General features: G+C 35.5%; 1 protein-coding gene across 2 annotated transcripts in view; it reads left to right on the top strand.

Annotated features, from left to right (window-relative positions):
* The window catches only part of FBXL17 (F-box and leucine rich repeat protein 17), a 512,428-nt gene that overhangs the window by 18,847 nt on the left and 471,346 nt on the right, over window positions 1–22,235 (top strand). Inside the window, exons 2-3 of one of the 2 annotated variants that reach the window (XM_025866868.2) lie at window positions 967–1,089; window positions 4,287–4,544. In XM_025866868.2, the coding sequence (XP_025722653.1) occupies window positions 967–1,089; window positions 4,287–4,544 (381 nt within the window). The remainder of the gene's footprint in view (window positions 1–966; window positions 1,090–4,286; window positions 4,545–22,235) is intronic. The other variant, XM_025866870.2, reaches the window with a different exon arrangement.

Here is a 22,235-nt window from a genome sequence, read left to right as displayed (position 1 = left end):
TATTTTCAATTTTCCCTAATTTGATTATCTTACATTACCATGGTACATTTACCAAAACTGAAATCAGCATCAGTATAGTTTTTCTGTTGATGTTTTTCCAATTCAGGATTGCATTAGTTGTCATTTCTCCTTATTCTCCTCTGATCTGTGATAGTTTCTCAGTCTTTCCTTGTTTTTCTGACCTTGAATTTTTTGAGGAGTTCTTATCAGGTATTTTCTAGGATGTCCCATAGTTAGCATATATGATATTTTTTCTCAGGGTTTGATTGGGGTCATGAATTTCTGGAAAAAATACCATAGAGGTAAAATGTCTCTTATGATTTATTTTCATTATTCTTTTAAAAAATTATATAAAAGTTCACCAGGCTCCAAGGTCAAACCATAAAACTATATACCTCTAAAGTAGTTTCACTTTCATCATTTTTCCCTTCCTACTCTTTTCTCCCTTCCCCTAAAGTAAGCATTTTTATTAATTTTTGGTTTCTCCTTCCCATCATTTTTTAAAAAATATTTGTAAACTCTGTTCCCTCTGCTTCCCCACTCCCTCTTTTTACATGAAAGGTGATATTAGCACATGTTCTTAGCTTTCATACTGTACTTCCTCTTTAGGGTACTCCTTAACAGTGACTTTTCTAATAATGGCCCTTGTATTCAAGATGGTTTTCTGTTTTAAAAGTTAATTTTTTCGGGGGCGCCTGGGTGGCTCAGTCGTTGAGTGACTGCCTTCAGCTCCGGTCATGATCCCAGGGTCCTGGAATCAAGCCCTGCGTCGGGCTCCCTGCTCTGCGGGGAGCCTGCTTCTCCCTCTCCCACTCCCCCTGCTTGTGTTCCCTCTCTCGCTGTGTCTCTCTCTGTCAAATAAATAAAATCTTAAAAAAAAAGTTAATTTTTTCTAACTAACAAGAACCTTTTCCTGTGCCTTTAAAGTGTTTAGCACATATTATATGGTTCCTTTTTTATTTACAGATATTTTCCAATTTATCCCTGGATGAGCGTTGCCTTTCTGCCTCATTGGTTTGCAAGTACTGGCGTGACCTTTGTTTAGATTTCCAGTTTTGGAAGCAGCTGGATCTTAGTAGTCGTCAGCAGGTATGGAATCTAATTCTAAGAAACACTCACTTTGACCTACTCAAAAAATATCTTTATTCCTCTTCAGAAATCACTTCTTTCATGTTATAGTTTTTAAGATAGTTCAAGTGGACTATAATTTATAATTCCACACTTTAGTAATTTTTTGTGTGTGAATTATCTTAAGCTAGGTTCTTGTGGTAAAGAAGATATTTTTGAATGTGGATTGGTAATTTTGGGTTGCTTCTTAATCTTCTTTGTCTAAGTCTTCTTCATCTCCCTTTTTTCATTACCTTCAAAGAAAATTATTAAACTTTTTGCCTTTTTTGGGAGGGTTGTATCATGAATATTAGTTTAATAGAAAACGATGGCAAATGTTTATATAGTACTGCTGATATGCTATATACTGTTCTGTGGGCTTTACGCATACTAAAGCATTTGATTCTTCTAACAATGTCATGAGTCGATACAATTATTATTACTTTTAATATATTATTGCATTATTAATAATAGTATTTCTGTAGCATTCCTATATATTGTTATAGGTGAATAGTATAAATATTCTTATACAGTTGTTATATTTGAAGAAATAGAAGCAAAATGGGTTAAGATATCTTGTTTTAATTTTCCAGTCCTCCCTATTGCCTGGCTTCCTAGTGTGTTTATATGGTGGCATAGATTAGGAAAAAAGATAGAGTTAGTAGTATTTATTGCAAACAATTTGTTGGAATTGTTGGATTCTTCTCTTAGACCTGGTTGTTAGTAGTTGGCATTGGAAATGCATAAAATTATCCAATAAGAATAGGATTTTATTGGAGTACTGAACCTGCTCTAAATTCTTCCATGATATTTTTACATAGTGATGTACTGGTACATGCTGAACAACTAGCTGTGTATTATAGTATTTGCTAGTTTTTGTGATGCAAATTCTCCCACCATGGCCAATTTCAGGCTACCAATGTGATACCACTGAATGCAGGGATGTCACTGATTTGGAAAGAGGTATACATTACAGGCTCTTGTAAGTTCATATAAGCCAAATTCAGCACACCACTGGTAGTTTGTGTGTGTGTGTGTGTGTGTGTGTGTGTGTGTGTAAGTAACTCATACACTTTAAACAAAATAAACAAATTCCTGAGCATTTGTATGTAAGTTTCCTTTTTGTTTTTCTGCCTCATTGGTTAGAAGTTGAAATAGTTACAGAGTTAGTAATTTCCCTGCCTGGGTCCATGAAATTTGTGTCTAGGAAAATGGTGAATATTTAGTTTGTTGTGGCTGGTCGAGTGGAAAGAAGTAATATGAAATAATACATTGGCTCTTTACTTCATTAGTCTTGGATATCTGAGCTATTTGTTATAAACTCAGACTAAGAATAGCTTTTCACCCCTACTGGTAGTTAGGTCTGGAGATGGAAAAAAAAAATAAAAGGAAAGGTATGTCATAGTTTTAGCTTTAAAGGTAACTGCATTTTTTTGCTTTTTCCAACAAGCATAAAGGTAGTTGCAACCTTGGCTCTTACCCTTAGTGCTCCTGAACACTCCGGTTCTTTCCTTCTTCTGTTCTAAATTTTATCATGTGCATTTTCTTTCACCATTATTTGTACTCAAGGGACTTGAATAATATTAACTTTGTTTTCTTTTTTCTTTTTATTTTTTTGTTGACATTTACTTGACGCACAATGTTATGTTACTTTCAGGTGTACAACATAGTGCTTTGACAATTCTGTATGTTCTGCTGTGCTCATCACCATATGGTGCTATTGCCACACCATTGACTATATTCCCAGTACTGTACCTTTCATCCTTGTGACTTATTCATTCCATGATTGGGTAGGGAATATGTAGAGGCTGATTTTTTAAAAATTATGTTTAAAATTCAGATGGCCATGTGAGTTTTTAACCACATGAATTTTAAGGTTACTTATATTTAAATATGTTTTGAGTTTTCTGATAAGAGCTATTTGATGTGGACATTTGTATGTAATCTTTCGTGTGCTGATAAAATGATATTTTCTAAGCTATGAATTCGTTATATGAGGTAGTATTCTGAAATAAGTAGTAAAACAATTAAAATTTATATTTTGTGGTAGGTATCATCTAATGTGATTAGGTATAATAAGTTATGATTCATATAGCATGATGACTGATATATACACTATTTGCTGGGCTAAAAATAGAGAACAGAGCATTTAAAATCTCAGTACAGTTTTGTTTATGTGGAGTTTTTGGTGAGTTTGAAGTTAAAGTAACTTACCTAATAAGGATAGATCTTTAGGCCTCTAATGAAAACTAACACATATGTTCTTGCTTGGTGTTTTTCAACAGCACTTCTGACACCAAATGTGTGGAGTTTTTTTCATTTTAACAAATTCTCTGATAACACCTGGGTGTCCAACAATGCAGTTCAATTCTGAAACTAACTCCTGGTGTTAGTGCAGAGCCTCTCAGGTGATTGGCTTAGTCCCGTAAGACTGTCTCCACTTCATAGGCCAGTCCCAAGTCCCAGGAGTCACCTGTACTTCTCACTGACCAGCTCTTCATTCAGGAGTTCCCTTGACCCTTTCCTCAGGTTTGATAATTTCCCAGAATGACTTACCGAACTCAGGAAAATACTTAGGTTTGCTCGTTATTGTAAAGGATACAACTCAAGACTGGCCAGTTAGAAAAGAGGCCTAGGACAAGATAAGGGGGGGTGTGCTCCCGTTCAGTCTGGGCATGGCGGCCTCCAGCACCTGACGGTGCTCACCAGCCCAGACGCTCGCCAAATCTCAATGTTCAGGAGTCTTTATGACCCCGTCTCTACCTCCCCTACCCTCCTCGGAAGTCAGGGTTTGGGCTTGAAAGTTGCCATCCTCTAATCACACGCTCTTTGGTCTTTCTGGTGACCAGACCCCATCCTGGAGCTAGCGGGGAGCCTCAACTTAATTTATTTCATTAGTATAAACCCCTGTGTGGTCAAAAGGGGCTTGTTAGGAATAGGAAAAGACACTCCTCTTAATCAGGAAATTCCAAGAGTTTTAGGAACTCTGTTCCAGGAACTGGAATAAAGACCAAGTATGTATTTTATATTATACCATAGTTCTTGTTATGTTTAATATTAAAAAGAAGGTTTTCTTTTGATTGTGCTATTATATTATTTATGAGGGAAAATTAAAGAGTGGAAAGTAAGTTTCTTACTTGTAACAAAAGTTTAAATTTATTGCTTTTTTTCTCTCATAGGTCACTGATGAATTATTGGAAAAAATTGCATCAAGAAGTCAGAATATAATTGAAATCAACATTTCTGATTGTCGCAGTATGTCTGATACTGGCGTATGTGTTCTAGCATTTAAGTGTCCTGGACTTCTTAGGTATACAGCCTACAGGTGTAAACAGCTTTCTGACACTTCTATTATTGCGGTTGCCTCTCATTGTCCTTTACTTCAGAAAGTTCATGTAGGCAACCAGGACAAACTTACTGATGAAGGACTCAAACAGGTAAATTTTAGCGTCTGTAAAATGATTTTACTCTGATTAACTCAAAATGTTTGCTTGAAGCTATACTTTAAAAGATTATTATGTTAAAAATAATGCACAGAGACTAAAATAAGCCATCTTTTTTTTTTTTTTTTTTGTACCCATGGATGTTCGTTTTAGTGAACTAGAAATGTCATGGTTATAATTGATAAGTTAACTTTGTTGTGTTTTGTAGTGAGTGCCTGAACTTCTGTGACAAGCCATTTATTAATTCTTTTGTTACTTAAATTTTATACCAAATTTTGCTTGGGTACCAGTAGTGTACAGTTTGGGTCAGCATGAGATTTTAAAAATTAACTTTTAATTCCCCTTTTATGTTACTAGAAGATACACTTATGTGCTTTAAAATGTATGTTTTAAGGCATAAACAGAAGTCCAAATTAAAGAGTATAAAATGAAGTAAAAGATGGCAATTACCTATATTTAAAAAAAATAATTGTTTCTTTGACGCACTTCCTTTGGAAATGGCGTTTAAGATTTCTTGACGCAGAGTGGTTTATTCATTCAGTGAATATTGAATGGATTCTATGTGCCAGGCCCTGAATTTGTGAATATTTAGTTACGTTCCCACTGTTGTACTAGGCGCTTACTGTATTTTAACATTTAACCCTTGAAATAACTTTGTGAAATAGTTGGTATTAAACGCATTTTATAAAGGAAGAAATTAAGGCGTGGAGAGATTAATTAACTTGCCTAATGTCTAGCAAATGATGGAGTTGGGATTTAAAGCCTGTATTCTTCAAAATCTCTTCCATCTTTAAACTCTTCCACTCCAGTAGACTAAAAGACCTACCCTAAAAGACCTTGAATAAAGGGGCCTGCTCTGTGAGGGCAGGGGCCATGCACATTTGCCATTCTACCTACCGTTCCTTTGGCAAAAATTTTTGGAAGAAAGAATAATTTCATTCAAGAACTTTGTCAGGATTAATGTTTAAATTCAGAATTGGGGTGCAGTTCTGACATTTCCCAATAAAAGCAGAATATCAGTAAAGGCCTAGATTTAAATCTGATCTGTGATGAACTTAGAAATAAATTGAAGAGCGCTAAATTTAAACACTATGTATGAATTAATTGAAAGCTCAGTATTAGATGAAATTTGAGAATATTCTGTCCTAAATAGTACTGGGTGTGTCAGTCCAATTTATATATTAAGACTGCTAAAATGTATATGGGAGCCTGTTCTGTCTTTAAAGGGAAATCGTGCAGTAACAGTGTTACCTGTTTTAATATTTGTCCTGATCCATTTCTTTTGTATATAGGATTACTCACTAGCAGCATGAAGTTCTTTTTTTTTTTTTTTTTAAAGATTTTATTTATTTATTTGAGAGAGAGAGAGCACACCATGAGCAGGGGGAGGAGCAGAGGGAGAAGGAGAAGCAGATTCCCCGCTGAGCAGGGAGCCCTATGCCGGGGCTTAATCCCAGGACCCTGAGAACATGACCTGAGCTGAAGGCAGACACTTAACCGACTGAGCCACCCAGGTGCCCTGTAATATGAAGTTCTTAAATGTATTAGAACAAAATAATCTTTAATGGGGAAATTATAAATTTTATTGACATGGTATGATTTTTTTATGGTAGAAATGTCCCAACAAATTATACTTCACAGTGAAACATTTTTAAAGGTCTGTGTATTTATTAAGAAAAGGACTAAATCTGTTGTATATTTATTTATTTATTTATTTATTTATTTTTTTTTTTTTTTAAAGATTTTATTTATTTATTCATGAGAGACAGAGGAGGAGAGAGAGAGAGGGAGAGAGAGAGAGAGAGAGAAGCAGAGGGAGAAGCAGGCTCCCAAGGAGCAGGGAGCCCGATGCGGGACTCGATCCCAGGACCCCGGGATCATGACCTGAGCCGAAGGCAGAAGCTTAACCATCTGAGCCACCCAGGCGCCCTCTGTTGTATATTTAAATATGATATAATATGAATAGGTAACAGTTGAGCAGAATGTTAAGGACGTTCCTATAAGAATAAGATCCATAGTTATGGTTGAAATAGAGGGAAAATAAAAAGTCCTTTAAGGAGCTAGACTTAAATATGCCAGTCAAGTATCATGAATTTATCTATCTTTACAACTTTGAGATTAATTATGTTAAATCTTCCCTAGAATATAAGGTATTTTGAAACCCATTAATTTATGATAAATTAGATGTTTGCTTCAGATTTTCATGGCTTCTGAATTATAAATTAGTTATATATGAGGTAATCTGATAAAAGTAGTAAAACAGTCTAAATCTTTTTCATCCATAAGTAACTTTCTTAAGTAATTAAATTATGTTAAGTAATTACATAGGAGCCTCACTGCAGTATATTTTCCTATACATAATACTTTCCTATGCTCAGTGTATTATGTACTATAGAAGGTGTGTCCTAATTTAGCTTCTTTTTTCTGATAGAAAAGTGTGGTATAGTAGATTTTATTTTTTTTTTAAATTATTTATTTTTATTTATTTGAGAGAGAGAGAGAGAGAATGAGAGATAGAGAGCACGAGAGGGAAGAGGGTCAGAGGGAGAAGCCGACTCCCTGCTGAGCAGGAAGCCCGATGCGGGACTCGATCCCGGGACTCCAGGATCATGACCTGAGCCGAAGGCAGTCGCTTAACCAACTGAGCCACCCAGGCGCCCCAAGTGTGGTATAGTAGAAAGAGAATGGCTTTCATATATACATAAAATAGAACAAAAGTTTTGTGAAGCAATACATAGCATTATATACAGTACACGTTAACATTTTCTGTTCTATACTATTATGTTATATAAATTTTGGCCTTGACCCACTCAGTAAATTTATTTCATATCCCATTGATGTTTGATGAGGTGTGCTGTGGAATATGCTATAGTTTTAGTGAACTAACAATTTAGAAATATTATATAATGTTTAACAAGACCTAGAATGGAACTGTTCGTATTTGATGGATTTTCCTGGGATTATTTTTTCTTTTTTCACTCAAACATAGCATTTGATTGAATGGTTGGTTCTGCAGCTAAAGTTGCAGGGTTTTGGGTTTTTTTTTTTTTCCCCTCTTCTGTTAGTAAAAACTGACAAATGTTTTAGAATGGTATACATGTATTTATGATAACATCTTTATATTTCCATCATAATAACTATAATTTTAATTGACTTTAGCAAGTATATGAAATGTATTTTTGAGTTCTATATGTTTATAAAAGTATTTACATAAAGTATTTCAATTTGGATTTCTAATGGATCTACATTTTAATATTTTAAGTATTGCATTCTACTTAACAGTGTTTCTCAAACTTAGGTGAAACACCTAAATATCAGACTGTTCTTAGCTGAACAATATGTTCTTTGTGAAATACCACCTTGAAATCTTGATATTTTTATTTTCATAAAAATATTTATTTGAGAGAGAGAGTGAGAGAGCATGAGAAGTGGGAGGGTCAGAGGGAGAAGCAGACTCCCTGCTGAGTGGAGACCTGACACGGGGCTCGATCCTGGTACTGTAGTATCATGATCTGATCCGAAGGAAGACACCTAACAGACTGAGCCAACCAGGTGCCCCAAGAGTCTCATTTTAGATACAGACAGAATGAGGTTGAAGGTAAAAGGATGGAAAAAGATATTCCATTCAAATGCTAAAAACCAAAGAGAGCTGGAGTAGCCATATTATCAGAAAAAAAATCAATTTTTTTTAAAGATTTTATTTATTTATTTGAGAGACAGAGAATGAGAAATAGCACAAGAGGGAAGAGGGTCAGAGGGAGAAGCAGACTCCCCGCCGAGCAGGGAGCCCGATGCGGGACTCGATCCCAGGACTCCAGGATCGTGACCTGAGCCGAAGGCAGTCGCTTAACCAACTGAGCCACCCAGGCGCCCCAGAAAAAAATCAATTTTAAGTCAAAAAAGTTTGTTATATATTGATGCAGGCTTCAATTCCTCAGGAAGATAAAACAATTATAAGCGTATATGTATTTAACAACGGAGAGTAATATATGAAGCAGAAATGGAAAGATTTGAAGGGAGTGATAGATAGTTCTCCATTAATAATTGGAGACTTTAATACTGCATTTCAGTGATGAATAGAACAACCAGACTGAAGATCAACAAAGAAATAGAGGACTTGAACAATGCTCTAAACCAATTATACCTAAAACAGACATGTTAATACACTGTACAACAGAATATATATCCTTTTCAAGGGCACGTGGAAGATTTTTTTTTTTAAAGATCTTATTTATTTATTTGACAGAGAGATACACAGCAAGAGAGGGAACACAAGCAGGAGGAGTGGGAGAAGGAGAAGCAGGCTCCCTGCAGGCTCCCCGCAGAGCAGGGAGCCTGATGCGGGGCTCCATCCCAGGACTGTGGGATCATGACCTGAGCCAAAGGCAGATGCTTAACAACTGAGCCACCCGTGTGCCCCAAGGGCACATGGAACATTTTCAAGATTAGACCATATTTGGACCACAAAACAAGTGTTAATAAGTTCAAAAAGATTAAAATCATGCAGGTGTCTTCTGTGATCACAAGGAAATAAATCTAGAAATCAGTAACAAAAGGAAAACTAAAAAATATGTAAATATGTGGAAATTAAACAACATACTCTTACACAATCAGTGGATCATAGAGGAAATCATAAGAGAAATTGGAAAATACCTTGAAGTGAATGAAAATTAGGGCACAATATACCAAAAGTTATGAGATGCAACAAAAGCAGTGCTCAGAGGGAAATTCATGGCTGTGAAAGCTTACATTACAAAGGAAGAAAAATCTAAGATAACCAAAAAAAAACAAAGGAAGAAAAATCTGAAATTAGTAACCTAAATGCATACCTGAAGGAACTTGAAAAAGAAGAGCAAACTAAACCCAAATTTAGCAGAAGGAAGGTAATAATGATCAGAGCAGAGATAAATGAAGTAGGAAAAGGAACAGCTATAGAGAAAATGGATGAGACCACAACTAGTTTTTCTGAAAATAATAACAAAAATGACAAAAATTTAAGTAGTCTAAGAAAAAAAGAGGGAAGACTCAACTTACTAAATCAGAAATTTAAGCATGAACATTACCACCAACTTTATAGAAATAAAAAGCATTCTAGAAAATGTTGAGCAATTACCAGCAAACTGGAGAGCCTAGATGAAATGGGCAAATTCCTAGAAATACACAAATTACAAAAACCAACCCAAGAAGAAGTAGAAAATCTGAATAGACTTCTAACAAGTAAAGGAGATTGAACCAGTAATACAAATCCTTCCAACAAAGAAAAGACAGAGACCAGATGGCTTCTCTGGTGGATTTGCTGAAACATGTAAAGAGTTAATACCATTCCTCCTTAAACTTCCAAAATGTTTGAGGCAGCAGTACTTCCTAACTCCTATGAGGACATTATTAGCCTGATTCTGAAGCCAGACAAGGAACTACCAGAAAAGACAATTACAGACTAATATCCTTAATGAGTATAAATGCAAAAATTCTCAACAAAATAGCAAAGAGAAGCCAGCAGCATATTGAAAGTGATTCATTCCTTGATTGCAAGTGTGACTTAGCATATAAAAATTGATCAATCTAATATACCACATTACTAGAATGGAGGAAGAAAAATATAATCCTCTTAATTGGTATAAAAATGCATTTGGTGATTCCAGTACCTTTCCATGATAAAATCACTCAATAAACTAGGAATAGAAGGATACTTCCTCAACATAATAAAGCCCATTTATGAAAAAATTATGATTAATACCATACTCAGTGGTGAATGATTGAAAACTTCCCCTAAGTTCAGGAACAAAACCAGGATGCCCATTTTGCTATTTCTCTTTAACATTGTACTAGAAATTCCAGCCAGAGTAATTGGGCAAGAAAAAAGAAATGAAAGGCATTAAAATTGGAAAAGAAGTAAGACTATCTCAGTCCACAGATGACATGGTTTTATACAGCATACCTCAGAGATATTGCAGGTTCGGTTCTAGACCACTGCAGTAAAATCAATATTGCAATAAAGCAAGTCAAATGAATTTGATTTCCCAGTGCATCTAAAAGTCAAGCTTACATTAAATTGTAGTCTACTAAGTGTGCAGTAGCATTATGTCTAAAACAATAATGCACATACCTTAATTTAAAGCTACTTTATTATTACTATTATTATTATTTATTTTTATTTATTTGAGAGAGAGAGAATGAGAGCCAGAGAGCACAAGAGGGAAGAGGGTCAGAGGGAGAAGCAGACTCCCTGCCGAGCAGGGATCCCGATGTGGGACTCGATCCCAGGACTCCAGGATCATGACCTGAGCCGAAGGCAGTTGCTTAACCAACTGAGCCACCCACGCGCCCAAAGCTACTTTATTATTGAAAAGTGCTAACCATCATCTGAGCTTTCAGGGAGTCATAATCTTTTTGCTGGTGGTTTTGCCTCGATGTTGCTGGCACTGATCAGGGTGGTGGTTGCTTAAGTTTGGGGTGGCTGTGGCAGTTCCTTAAAATAAGACAGTAGTGAAGTTTGCTTCATCAGTTGCTTTTTCCTTCATGAATGATTTCTCTGTAGCATGCAATGCTGTTTGATAGCATTTTACCCATGGTAGAAATTCTTTCAGAATTGGAGTCAGTCCTCTAAAACCCCGCTGCTACTTTATTAGCTAAGTTTATATAATATTCTAAAACCTTTGCTGTCATTTCAGCAACCTTCACAGCATCTTCACCAGGAGTAGATTACATCTTAAGACTTTCTTTGCTTATCCATAAGAAGCAACTCTTCATCTGTTAATGTTTTATCATGAGATTGCAGCAATTCTGTCACATCTTCAGGCTCCACTTCTCATTCTAAAGAAAGTATAAGTGTATATCTTTATGACCTTGAATTTGGTCATGATTTCTTAAATATGACACCAAAGGACAGGCAACAATGTAAAAAACATAAACTGGACTTGATTAAAATTAAAAACTTGTGTTTCGATGAATATTCTCAGTGAACAGACAACCCACAAAATGAAAATATTTGTAAATCGTATATCTGAAAAGGGTGTAATATCTAGAATATCTAAAGGACTGTTACAGCTCAAGATCAACAAAATCTCTCCCAAGAACTCAATTGTAAAGTGGGCAAAATACTTGAATTGAATATACTTTTATCCAAAGAAGAGATATAGATGGCTAAGAAGCACATGAGAAGATACTCAGCGTCATTAGTCATTAGAGAATTGCAAATCAAAACCACAATGAGTTGACACTTTACACTTACTCTGATATAAATAAGCCCAAACTAACCAAAAAAAAAAAAAAAACCCAGAAAATAACAAAGTCTTGCTTTGGGTGTGGAGGAATTGGAACTTTGTACATTGCTAGTGGGAATGTAAAATGGGGCACCTGTGTGGAAAACATTTTGGTGGTTCCTCAAAAGATTACAGAATTACCATATGACTGGGCAGTTCCACCCTAATTGAAAACAGTGACTGAAATAGGTACTTATTTATATTAATTTTCATAGCAACATTATTCATAATAATCAAGGTGTGGAAGCAACCCAAGTGACCATTAAGAGATGAGTGAGTAAACAAAATATATATATGCGTGTGTAATGGAATATTATTTAGCTGTATAATGGAATGAAATGCTGATACAGGTTACCACATGAATGAACCTTGAAAACATACGCAAAGTTAAATAGGCTAGACATAAAGAACAAACATAGTATGATTCTACTTATATAAAATATCTAAAATAGACAAATTTCATAGAGATGTAACAACAATAGAGGTTTTCAGGGGCTGGGGGAATTAGGGAATGGGGAGTTGTTGCCTAATGGGTAGAGAGTTTGGGGTGATGATAAAGTTTTGGAAATAGATACAGTGATGGTTGCATAACACTGTCAATGTAATTAATGTCACTGAATTAAATACCGAAATATGAGTAAAATGGCAATTTTTATGTTCTATATATTTTACCACAAAGGAGAAAAAGAAATATCTGCTTTTAGGTTCTAGAATTGTATAAGATAAAGGAAAATGTCAGTCTCATCTAATTTATCTTTACATATCCCAGTGATGTTCAGTCAATTAGGGAATGTATTCAGCATCTACTTTGTGTCAGGCACTATTCATATATTCTACCTATATTTTCCTATGTTTAATTCCTTTTTTTATTCACATCCACTCTATGAGATAGGTATTAATCCTTTTTTATAGATGAGGAAGCAGTTACAGAGAGATCATAAGTAACTTATCTGAGGTGAAGTAGTAAGTGATAGGACTGACACTCTATCCAGGGGTGTCTAGAGTTCATACTAAATCTACTTAGTTCTTCCCTCCACTTTTCAGATGACATGGCACATGTTTTATCCCTATAATGATAATTGATGTTTATTAGACTGAAAAACTAGAGATCTTGAAAAGTCTTTTTTATCAAAATGTGTTTAGTTAAAGGATATTTTAAGTATTCTTTCTAAATTAGCATCACAAGTAAATATATGTTGGTTGCTTTTTGTATATGCTACACAATTGAGTCTTCACAACAGCACTGAGGTGGTATTTCAAGGTGAAAAATGGAATCTCTTTTAAGTTAAGGAACTTGTCCCAGGTTCATAAAGCTGGGAAGGTACAGAGCCAATATTCTCTTTCAATTCTGCTTGATCTCTGAATCATATCATGTGGTATCATGTCTAGGATTTTATACTGGGATGTCCAATTCTAGAGAGTCCAGTGACTAGAGAGTATTTTTCATTTATGACTAGAAATGTAGAGCCTTTATTATAACGCCAAGAGGCTTTTTTGTCCTGGAAATTCATCTTTGTAGCATTTCTGAAACATTCCCTTTACATGGATCCTAATGAATAGTTTTCTAATAGCTTCCTTCTTTGTCCATTAATAATAATTAATAATGATACATAACATTTATTAAGCACTTTTATATGTCTTATAGTATGCCAATTAGCATTTCTATGTACACTGTCATTTTTTAATCTTCTCAACAACTCTGTGAGTATAGGTAGGCGTAGGCATTGTTATAATTCAGTATAAGCCTGATGGGCCTGAGAATAGAAATTGGTCAGTTAACTGAAAATCAGTTAAATAATGGAGTCACAAAAATCAATGTGTATCATAAACATTTTCATTAAGAAACTATATAAATGTAATTCATTAGTGAGTCTTTTGATATATGGTTAAGGCCTTTTTCTAGAGTTAGAGATGGATAGAGTTTGGACTTTTTTTGCTTAAACTATAACAATGATGTGGCCTCCGTGATTTTTAGTTGTTTTTTCATTGAAATGGTACAGGAACTTAAAACTACTAATGAAGGAATATGAGTGCAGCTTTGTTCAGAATGTGATTTTTCCAGTATAGATGATCATCAGCTTACCATGGGATTACATTCAATGAATCCATCATAAATTGAAAATCCCTGAAGTCAAAAATGCATTTAGATTTTTTTAGAGGAGAGGGAAGGGCAAAGGGAGAAGAGAGAGAGAGAATATTTTTATTTTTTAAAAGACTTTAAAAAATTATTAGAGAGAGAGAGCAAAGTGAGTGAGAGAACACGAGTTGGGGGGAAGGGGCAGAGGGAGAGGGAGAAGCAGACTCCCTGCTGAGCAGGCAGCCTGATGTGGGGGCCCCAGACCCTGAGATCATGACCTGAGCCAAAGGCAGATGTTGAACCCACTGAGCCACCTAGGTGCCCAGGGAGAGAGAGAATTGTAAGCAGACTCCATGCCCAGTATGGAACCAGGTGCTGGGACTGGATCTCTCAACCCTGAGATCATACCCGAACCGAAATAAGAGTCGGATGCCTAACCAACTGAGCCACCCATGCACCTCCAAAAATGTATTTAATACACCCACCCTACCTAACATCATATACTAGCTGACCTTAAACTTGCCCAGAGAACCCTTACATTAGCTTACAGCTGGGCAAAAATCGTGTAACACAAAGTTTATCTTGTAATAAAGTGTTGAATATCTCATGTTTTATTGAATATTTTATGAAAGTGAAAAACAGAATGGCTCTATGGGTTAGAATGATTTTAAGTGCACTGGTTGTTTACTGTTGTAATTACATGGCTGACTGGGAACTGCGGTTCCCTGCTGCTGCCCAGCGTCAAGAGAGACTATCATACTGCATATTGCCAGGCTGGAAAAAGATCAAAGTTCAAAATTCGAAGTAAGGTTTCTGCTGAATGTGTATTGCTTTCGCATTATCTTAAAGTAAAGAAATCATAAGTCAAACCATCCTAAGTTGGGGACCATTTGGTTGTCTTACCCGAAACTCATTCAACAGCAGCTTTTTATGGCTTGCTTTCATTGAATGCAAAACATTCAACCTAGTTTTTATAGCAACAGCTTTCTTTTTCCTTCTTTTTAAGTCAGTTTATTTATTTCTTAATGTAATTCTGTTATAAAAATTACAATCAGAAAAAAACAGGTTTGGGAACAAACATCCCTGCTTCTTGGTAGTTTCTTTCCTCACTTTTATTGACACTTGCTGTTTCAGTGTGTTGATAACATTTACCATTTTAACCATTTTTAAGCATACAATTCAGTGGCACTAAGTACATTTACAATGTTGTGTAACTATCACCAATATCTATTTCTAAAACTTTTTCATTATTCCAAAGAGTAATTCTGTACCAATTAAACAGTTACTTTGTATCCTCCTTGTCTTTCTCCCTCATCTCCTAGGAAGCTGTTTTGAGTTCTCTTTTTATGAATGCCTGTTCAAGCTCTCCCATATAAGTGGAATCATACAATATTGATTATTTTGTGTCTGACTTATTTCACTTGACATGTTTTCAAGGTTCATGTATGTTGTAGCATATAACAGTTTCATTCCTTTCCATGGCTAAGATTCCATTGTATGTATAAACTACATTTTTTTCTATTCATCTCTTGATAGACACTTAATAGCTTTCTGTGTTTTTAAAGTTAAATTGGAAAAGTTTTGTTCACAATATTTTCTTAGTTGAAACATTAATGACAGAGGCTTTTGGGGAATTAGTGCTAACAGCATTTTTGTTGGTTTTCTAAAAAATAAAATGTCTTTTCAGAGTAATAGAGTAATCAAGTGATTAGTCCATATGTGTTAAAATACATTATTTCATATATGAATTTTCATTTACTCTGAATTTTAATTATACACCATGCCAATACAATTAAAAAAACTAGTATTGGTACATATTTTGGGAAGTACGTGGCATATTTTCATTGTATTGAATGGAATTTTTTTTTAAATAAAGCAAAGTTGAATGATACAAATGTAGGGAAAAGATTGAAATTTGAGTCCTTAAAGTGGGTCAGATGAGTGGCATTTTGAAATATTTGCATTGCTTTCTTCCATATCTCATTGTCTGTGTTACTGTACTACAAATGATGAAACTAATGAATCAAATTATAAAGTTGACATTTTTATGATTTTTATAAATATGAACAGTTAGCCTAGATGGGTGAAGTTGCTAGAAGATATGGATTGAATTTTATTCATTGTTCTCATTTGCATGTGTATAATAATTACAGTGGTGACAGTTGGGAGTGGAAAGTAAAGTAGAAGGAATAACTTTACTTTTCTAGTGCAGGCAGCATATTTTAAAAATATTTTCTTAACAATGGTTTTGAGCAACTTTCATGTTGACATTGGAAAACCTAATCTTGTTTTTATCCCATAACATTGTTGTTTCAGTTGTCTAGATCCATTGTCCATTGAAGTATACTCTTCCTAAGATTTTGTTTTATTATAAAAATAACCTGGTGATAACAGATAGCTTCTTTTTTTTTTTAAGATTTATTTATTTTCGAGAGAGTGAGAGATAGCGAGCAAGTTGGGGGGGAGGGGCCCGACAGAGAGTGGGAGAGAGAATCTCAAGCAGTCTCCCCACTGAGCATGGAGCGCTGTGTGGGGCTTGATCTCACAACCCTGAGATCATGACCTGAGCCGAAACCAAGAGTTGGCTGCTTAACTGACTGAGCCACCCAGGCACCCCACAGATGGCTTCTTAAAACAGATTCTCTTTTATAAATTCTCAAGGGTAGTGTGCAGTATTTTAATTAAAATTTGAAATGGCTGGGAAAATCATCTCCCAACATTTTATAGAAAAATTCGAAAAAAAGCTTTGGATGTGTTTGAGCAAATTTGTGAATAATCTTGAATGATTATTATAAAGAAGAAGAGAATGAATCAAGAACAATCCATTTTCTATTTATTCAGTTCATTTGTAGTTTTGATTGCTGTCACATGTGAAAATGAACTATGGCTTAATGGGTGGATGGAGTGGATTCTTTTAAGTGATGGAGTGACCACCGGCACCCTTTTCATTAAACACTTTCCTTCAGGGTTGACTGTGGGTGCCTTTGACACATTATATTTCTTCCTGAGTTACAGAGGGGTCTTCTATCACTATTCATCTGACTTTTACCTTTTCTAGGTACCCAGATACTGAACTGATGTTGGTAAAAATTCAGAACTTCTTAAATGATATACTTGGGTTCTGTGTCTTAGGCCCATAAGACCATTTACTTGGATGAAGAGTGAGAGTTAGGACTGTACCTGGTATGAATGCCAGATACAAGTAGCAATGAAAGGCAGGCTGGGTGAGAATGGAGAGGTGTGGTTGGAGCTAAAATTCCACAAGGTTGATAATCTCCATTACCTGGAAGGGCCCACAAGCAGCAGTTTCCCAGTACCCAACCAAGGTAAGTGGTGATATTCATCTAGTCAATATCAACCAGATAAGATATTTTTATCTGATGATGAGTAGTTAACATTTCAGAGTGTTCTTTGGTAAGGTAGAAAGTAATATGGAGATAATTTTGAGGTGTTTGTAGATCCTTTAGGTACTGATTTTTGCTGGGATAAGAATTAATGAGGGTGAACTATTTACTTGATACAGAAGGAGATGGATTATAATTTAGGGTTTTCTATCTTGGCACTGGTTCCTGCGGGGTTTCTTCTAGTGGGTTTCTGCTCTGGTAAGTTGTTTTTCTGTGTCCACCTTTTTGTCCCTCTAATTTCGGGGACAGAGGTTTTCTTTGTAACCTCACTTCTCTAAGAAGAGTTGTTGATTTTTCTGTTTGTTAAGCTTTTTACTTGTTGTTAGTATGGATTGGTGACTTCTAAGTTCCTCACATGCTAGACTGGAAACTGCAGGTTGTTTTTTTTTTTTAAAAGGCATTACTATTATTGTATGATGATCTTGATCTTGTTTATACTCAGTTTTATGCTTTCATATGGTATATTTGTGTAAAGTCCAAGGTCTTTAACTTGAATAATCTTGAATAGGCCTTATACTGGAGCTTGGTTCTTACTCCATAGTACCACTTTTTTGGTACCTCATCTGGTAGCCAGGACTCTCCATCTTGGTAGGGCCAGAGCTTCAATGTCTCTAGCACAGTCTTTCTGAATAGAGAATTCCATACCTAGAAGAGTTATATACCCCTTCTATGATTTTTAGGTAGAGGACTGATTTGGCATGCTGACAGGGATATGCATATAAGCCTTGGTTGATGCCCTCTGAATGTTTCCCTATGGACAGTGGACAAGACAGTTGCAGCATTGAGAGATCTGAACAACATTAGCAAAACTGGGGAATATACTGGATAAAATGATTGATTCTCCAATGACTGGATAGTTGGAACCCTAGGACATTTATAGTTGGGGTAATGTGATTAGTTCAGATAGGCACTCATGGAAATGCAGTCTTGTCTCTCATGCCCAGTGATGATGTCTAGAATAGAACCTCAGTTTCTGCAGTGAGAGTAAATGACAGTAATTATTCCCTGAGACACTCTTTTCTGATAAGTTTCTGGGGCTCTCCTACTGCTAATGTCTGTTGAAGCCATCCACATCGTTATTTGTGTATGGCTACCCTTATATGGAAAGTCACTTGTTTGTGTATAAGTCCATCAAAGACACTTAAGATCAAAATGCCAGGTAATCAGCTTAAAACGTTCTTGTAGGCTGCAGCAGTGACTTACATGTGTTAACATGAGACTCTGACAACCTGTCTACACAAGCTAATGTCTAAGATCCTACTAGATACCTTATTCACTCCTTTTTTTTTTTTTGAGGTTTTATTTATTTAAGAGAGAGCTTGAGCGCATGAGCGGGGGGGGGAGGGGCAAAGGGAGAAGCAGACTCCCCGCTGAGCAGGGAGCCCGATGTGGGGCTTGATCCCAGGACCCTGAGAGTATGACCTGAGCCGAAGGCAGTCGCTTAGCTGACTGAGCCACCCAGGCACCCCTCATTCACTCCTGTGTAGTTTCTGTTGTATATTTCAGTGATCCTGGTTGGGGCTCTTAGTGTTGAGGCCTCTTAACTTCCTAGGATCTGAACAAATTAAAAGGAGAAAGGAATAGAGATAGAGGAAAAATATCAAATCAACTTTATTACTCAGAAAGGCTAGATTGGAGAATACTGCTTAGAAATAGAGTTAAATGGGCTTGTTAACTCCGGAGTTTGGCCAGCAGACCCACTCATCATCACCTAGGCCAGACCAGCAGAGTGGCCCGCAAATGTAGTAGAGATGCTCATTTGCCATGGGCAGTTTGTTTCCAGGGGAAGAAGGATAGAGATGAGCTGAACATGTCCAGTTCATTAAACACAAACTAATCAGTGGAGAGACAAGGAATTAGACAAATTGGACTTTCTTCAGAAGGAAGCAATTCCCTTCCAAGCCCATCTGTATTTTCTTGATTTATGTATTTTAGACTATCTCGGCTGATTCCTTACTATGGAAGATGAGAATTTAGCTTATTTACCCTTCCTTGTCTAGGATCCTATTTTCTTATCTTCCCAAATAATTATTTTATAATTTTGATTAAGTATTTGGTATTTGTACTTTATAATTATGTACCTACCTTTTTTTCTCTATGGAATTTTGTTATTATTGCAATTAATAAATGTCTTTTTGTCCCCTTTAGTTTACTTATTTTTAATGGTCTTAACACAAATGGAGCTAAAAGTTTTTCCACAGTTGCATTAGTATATCAATATGTAGATACTTAGTCAAATATATCTTCTTATAGCAGATTTTCTGGGGATAGTCTGAAGGCACCATTTTGGACTTTTTGCATACAAGTGTCTTGCATTAATGATCATCTGAGTATCTTAACCTTTACCATTTTCTTTAAGGTTTTCCTGATCTTGTAGTTGTATTAGATATCCTATTAGATGTCATATGTTCTTTCTCTTGGTGTACTCTTTTGTTTTGTAGAGCACAGATTCTAGTAGCTTCCTGATAAAGAATATATGGGAGGTAAATCCTTTGAGAACTTGCATGTCTGAAAACGTTTCTGTTCTGTCCTCACACTTAGTTCATAGTCTGAATCCTGAGTATAGGATCCTAGGTTTGAAGTGCTTTTCCTTCAGAATTTGATGTCATTGCTCTGTTACCTTCTCTCAGTGCTGTCTTTAAGAAGTTTGAAGCCTAAAATCCAAATCCTTTGTATGCAATCTGTTTGTTTCTGGAAGTCTGTAGAATCTTTTTTTGTACTCTTTAATTCTGACATTTTGTGTTGATTTGCCGTGCCATGGGTCTGTTTTTGTCATTTGTGCTGGACATGTAAGTGAGCCCTTTCAGTCCATACCATTTCATCCTGGAACATTTTATAGAATTATTTATTTGAATTTCTTCATTTTCACCTTATAAACTTTCACATCATCCCCACGTTTTTAGCAGTATGCTTTTGCTGTCAGCTATGCATGGTGTACCTCAGTCCAAAAACCCTGTGTTTTACTGACCGCAGTGAACTCGTCTTTTTGCTTTGTGTGAGAGTGGACTTTGCAGTGATGGGGAGGTAATCTGATGGTTAACTACTCTTTAAATAGACTTTAAAGAATCCTGGCGTTTTTAATGCCAACTGCATCCTCAGTGACAGATGTGTGTGAGCCCATGAGGAATTTTGTTATGATTATCAAGTTGCTTTTAGATTTTCCCCACTGTTGGCTTTGGAGTCAGCCTTTTTAGGTGTAAGTAATGTGCCATTGTACATTTGTTCTTGAAATATATGTGCTTTTATGCATTATAAGATCTGGTAGTGGATCTAATGAATATAATGAACACTGATGAACAAAAATGGTATTCCATGATATCTGCAACAGCAGTAATATTACAGTACACAAAGTCATATGTACTGCTAAAATACTGTGATTTTTTTGTTTACATTAATAAGTGAAGCAAAGGCTAGAGTTCATGTAGAGGATAGTATGAAAATTAAAATGTACTCCTTTTTCTCATCTGCTTTCCTGGAATCCGTGAAGTCTATCTGTGGACCCAATTTAGAATTCCTGAATTAACTGGAACATGGTGGTATATGAGACCATAATCATGGTTTCCCACATTCGTCCATTTTTCTCAAAGAGGCCTCTTTACATCACATAACCAGGATTAGCCTTTTCATTCATTCAGTAAATATTTACTGAGTATCAGCTAAGTTAAGCATGAGACACTGGGCTGCAGGGATAGTTAGTTATTAGGCAAACTTCTGTCTTCATGGAGTTTACATTTCTAGTGGAATATGTAGTTGGTTATAGTGTGACCTAGATGAAAATAACATAGTGTAACTATATCAGTGCTCCTGGAAAAATAACTGAATTCACATATCATTGCTTTACTTGAAACCAGAACTTGAAAGTTTTCTTTAATCATTAAAGTAACATTTATTTTTAAAAAGACGTGAGAAGATTGATAGGCAGAAAAAAAAAACATGCATTATTGCACTAATCAGAAAACACTGTTATCACCTTGGTGTAATTTCAGTCTCCTTTCTGTACACATATGCACATATATATATTTATGCTTAATTTGTTAACAAAAATTGGATTATATTATAAAAAGTTGTGTAAAATTTTCATTTTTGTCAAGTGTGTACTTCATTTTTAATGGCTGTATAATCAGTTTTCTGAAAACACTGTAATTTGTATCTTTAGGTTGTTTTCTATACTTTACTATTAAAAAAATCCCTTTTGCTAATTTCTTATAACTAAATCTTAGCCAAATACTTTTATTTAATTCCAACAGTTTATTATTAAAAAATTTATATGTATGGAAAATTTGAAAGAATTTTACAGTGAACACCTATATATCCACTACCTAGATTGTATAATTAACATCTTTTTTGTATTTCTTTTAAGTTTTTATTTTAATTGCAGTTAACATACAGCATTATGTTAGTTTTAGGTGTACAATATAGTAATTCAGCAGTTCCATACATCTCCCTGTGCTCATCATGACAAGTGCACTCCTTAAACCCCCTCACCATTTAACCCATCCTCCTACCCTATAATTAACATTTTAGTATGCTTCCTTTATCACATAATCTATCCATTTATCTATCCCTCTGTAGTTAATTTTTTGGTAAAGCTGAGTCATATTTTTTTATTTATGCTGAGTAGCCCTCCAGGAAGTTTTTAGTATTAATTTATACTCTTACCAGTGGTATATTGCACACTTTGAATCCTTGCTGACACTGAGTTTTATTATTTAATGTAATTTTTTAGATAATATTTGATAGTAGGCTTTTTCTAAATAAATTTTTTATTTGCTTTTTAAGATTTTATTTATTTATTTGACAGAGACATAGTGAGAGAGGGAACACAAGCAGGGGGAGTGGGAGAGGGAGAAGCAGGCCTCCTGCCAAGCAGGAGCCCAATGTGGGGCTCAATCCCAGGACCCTGGGACTATGCCTGAGCTGAAGGCAGATGCTTAACGACTGA

Source organism: Callorhinus ursinus, unplaced genomic scaffold (assembly GCF_003265705.2).
Source record: "Callorhinus ursinus isolate GAN/ISIS: 27379988/994484 unplaced genomic scaffold, GSC_fseal_2.0 scaffold3, whole genome shotgun sequence".
Taxonomy (NCBI): domain Eukaryota; kingdom Metazoa; phylum Chordata; class Mammalia; order Carnivora; family Otariidae; genus Callorhinus; species Callorhinus ursinus.
Note: the sequence above shows the minus strand (reverse complement) of the source record. Positions and strands in the feature narration are given on the sequence as shown.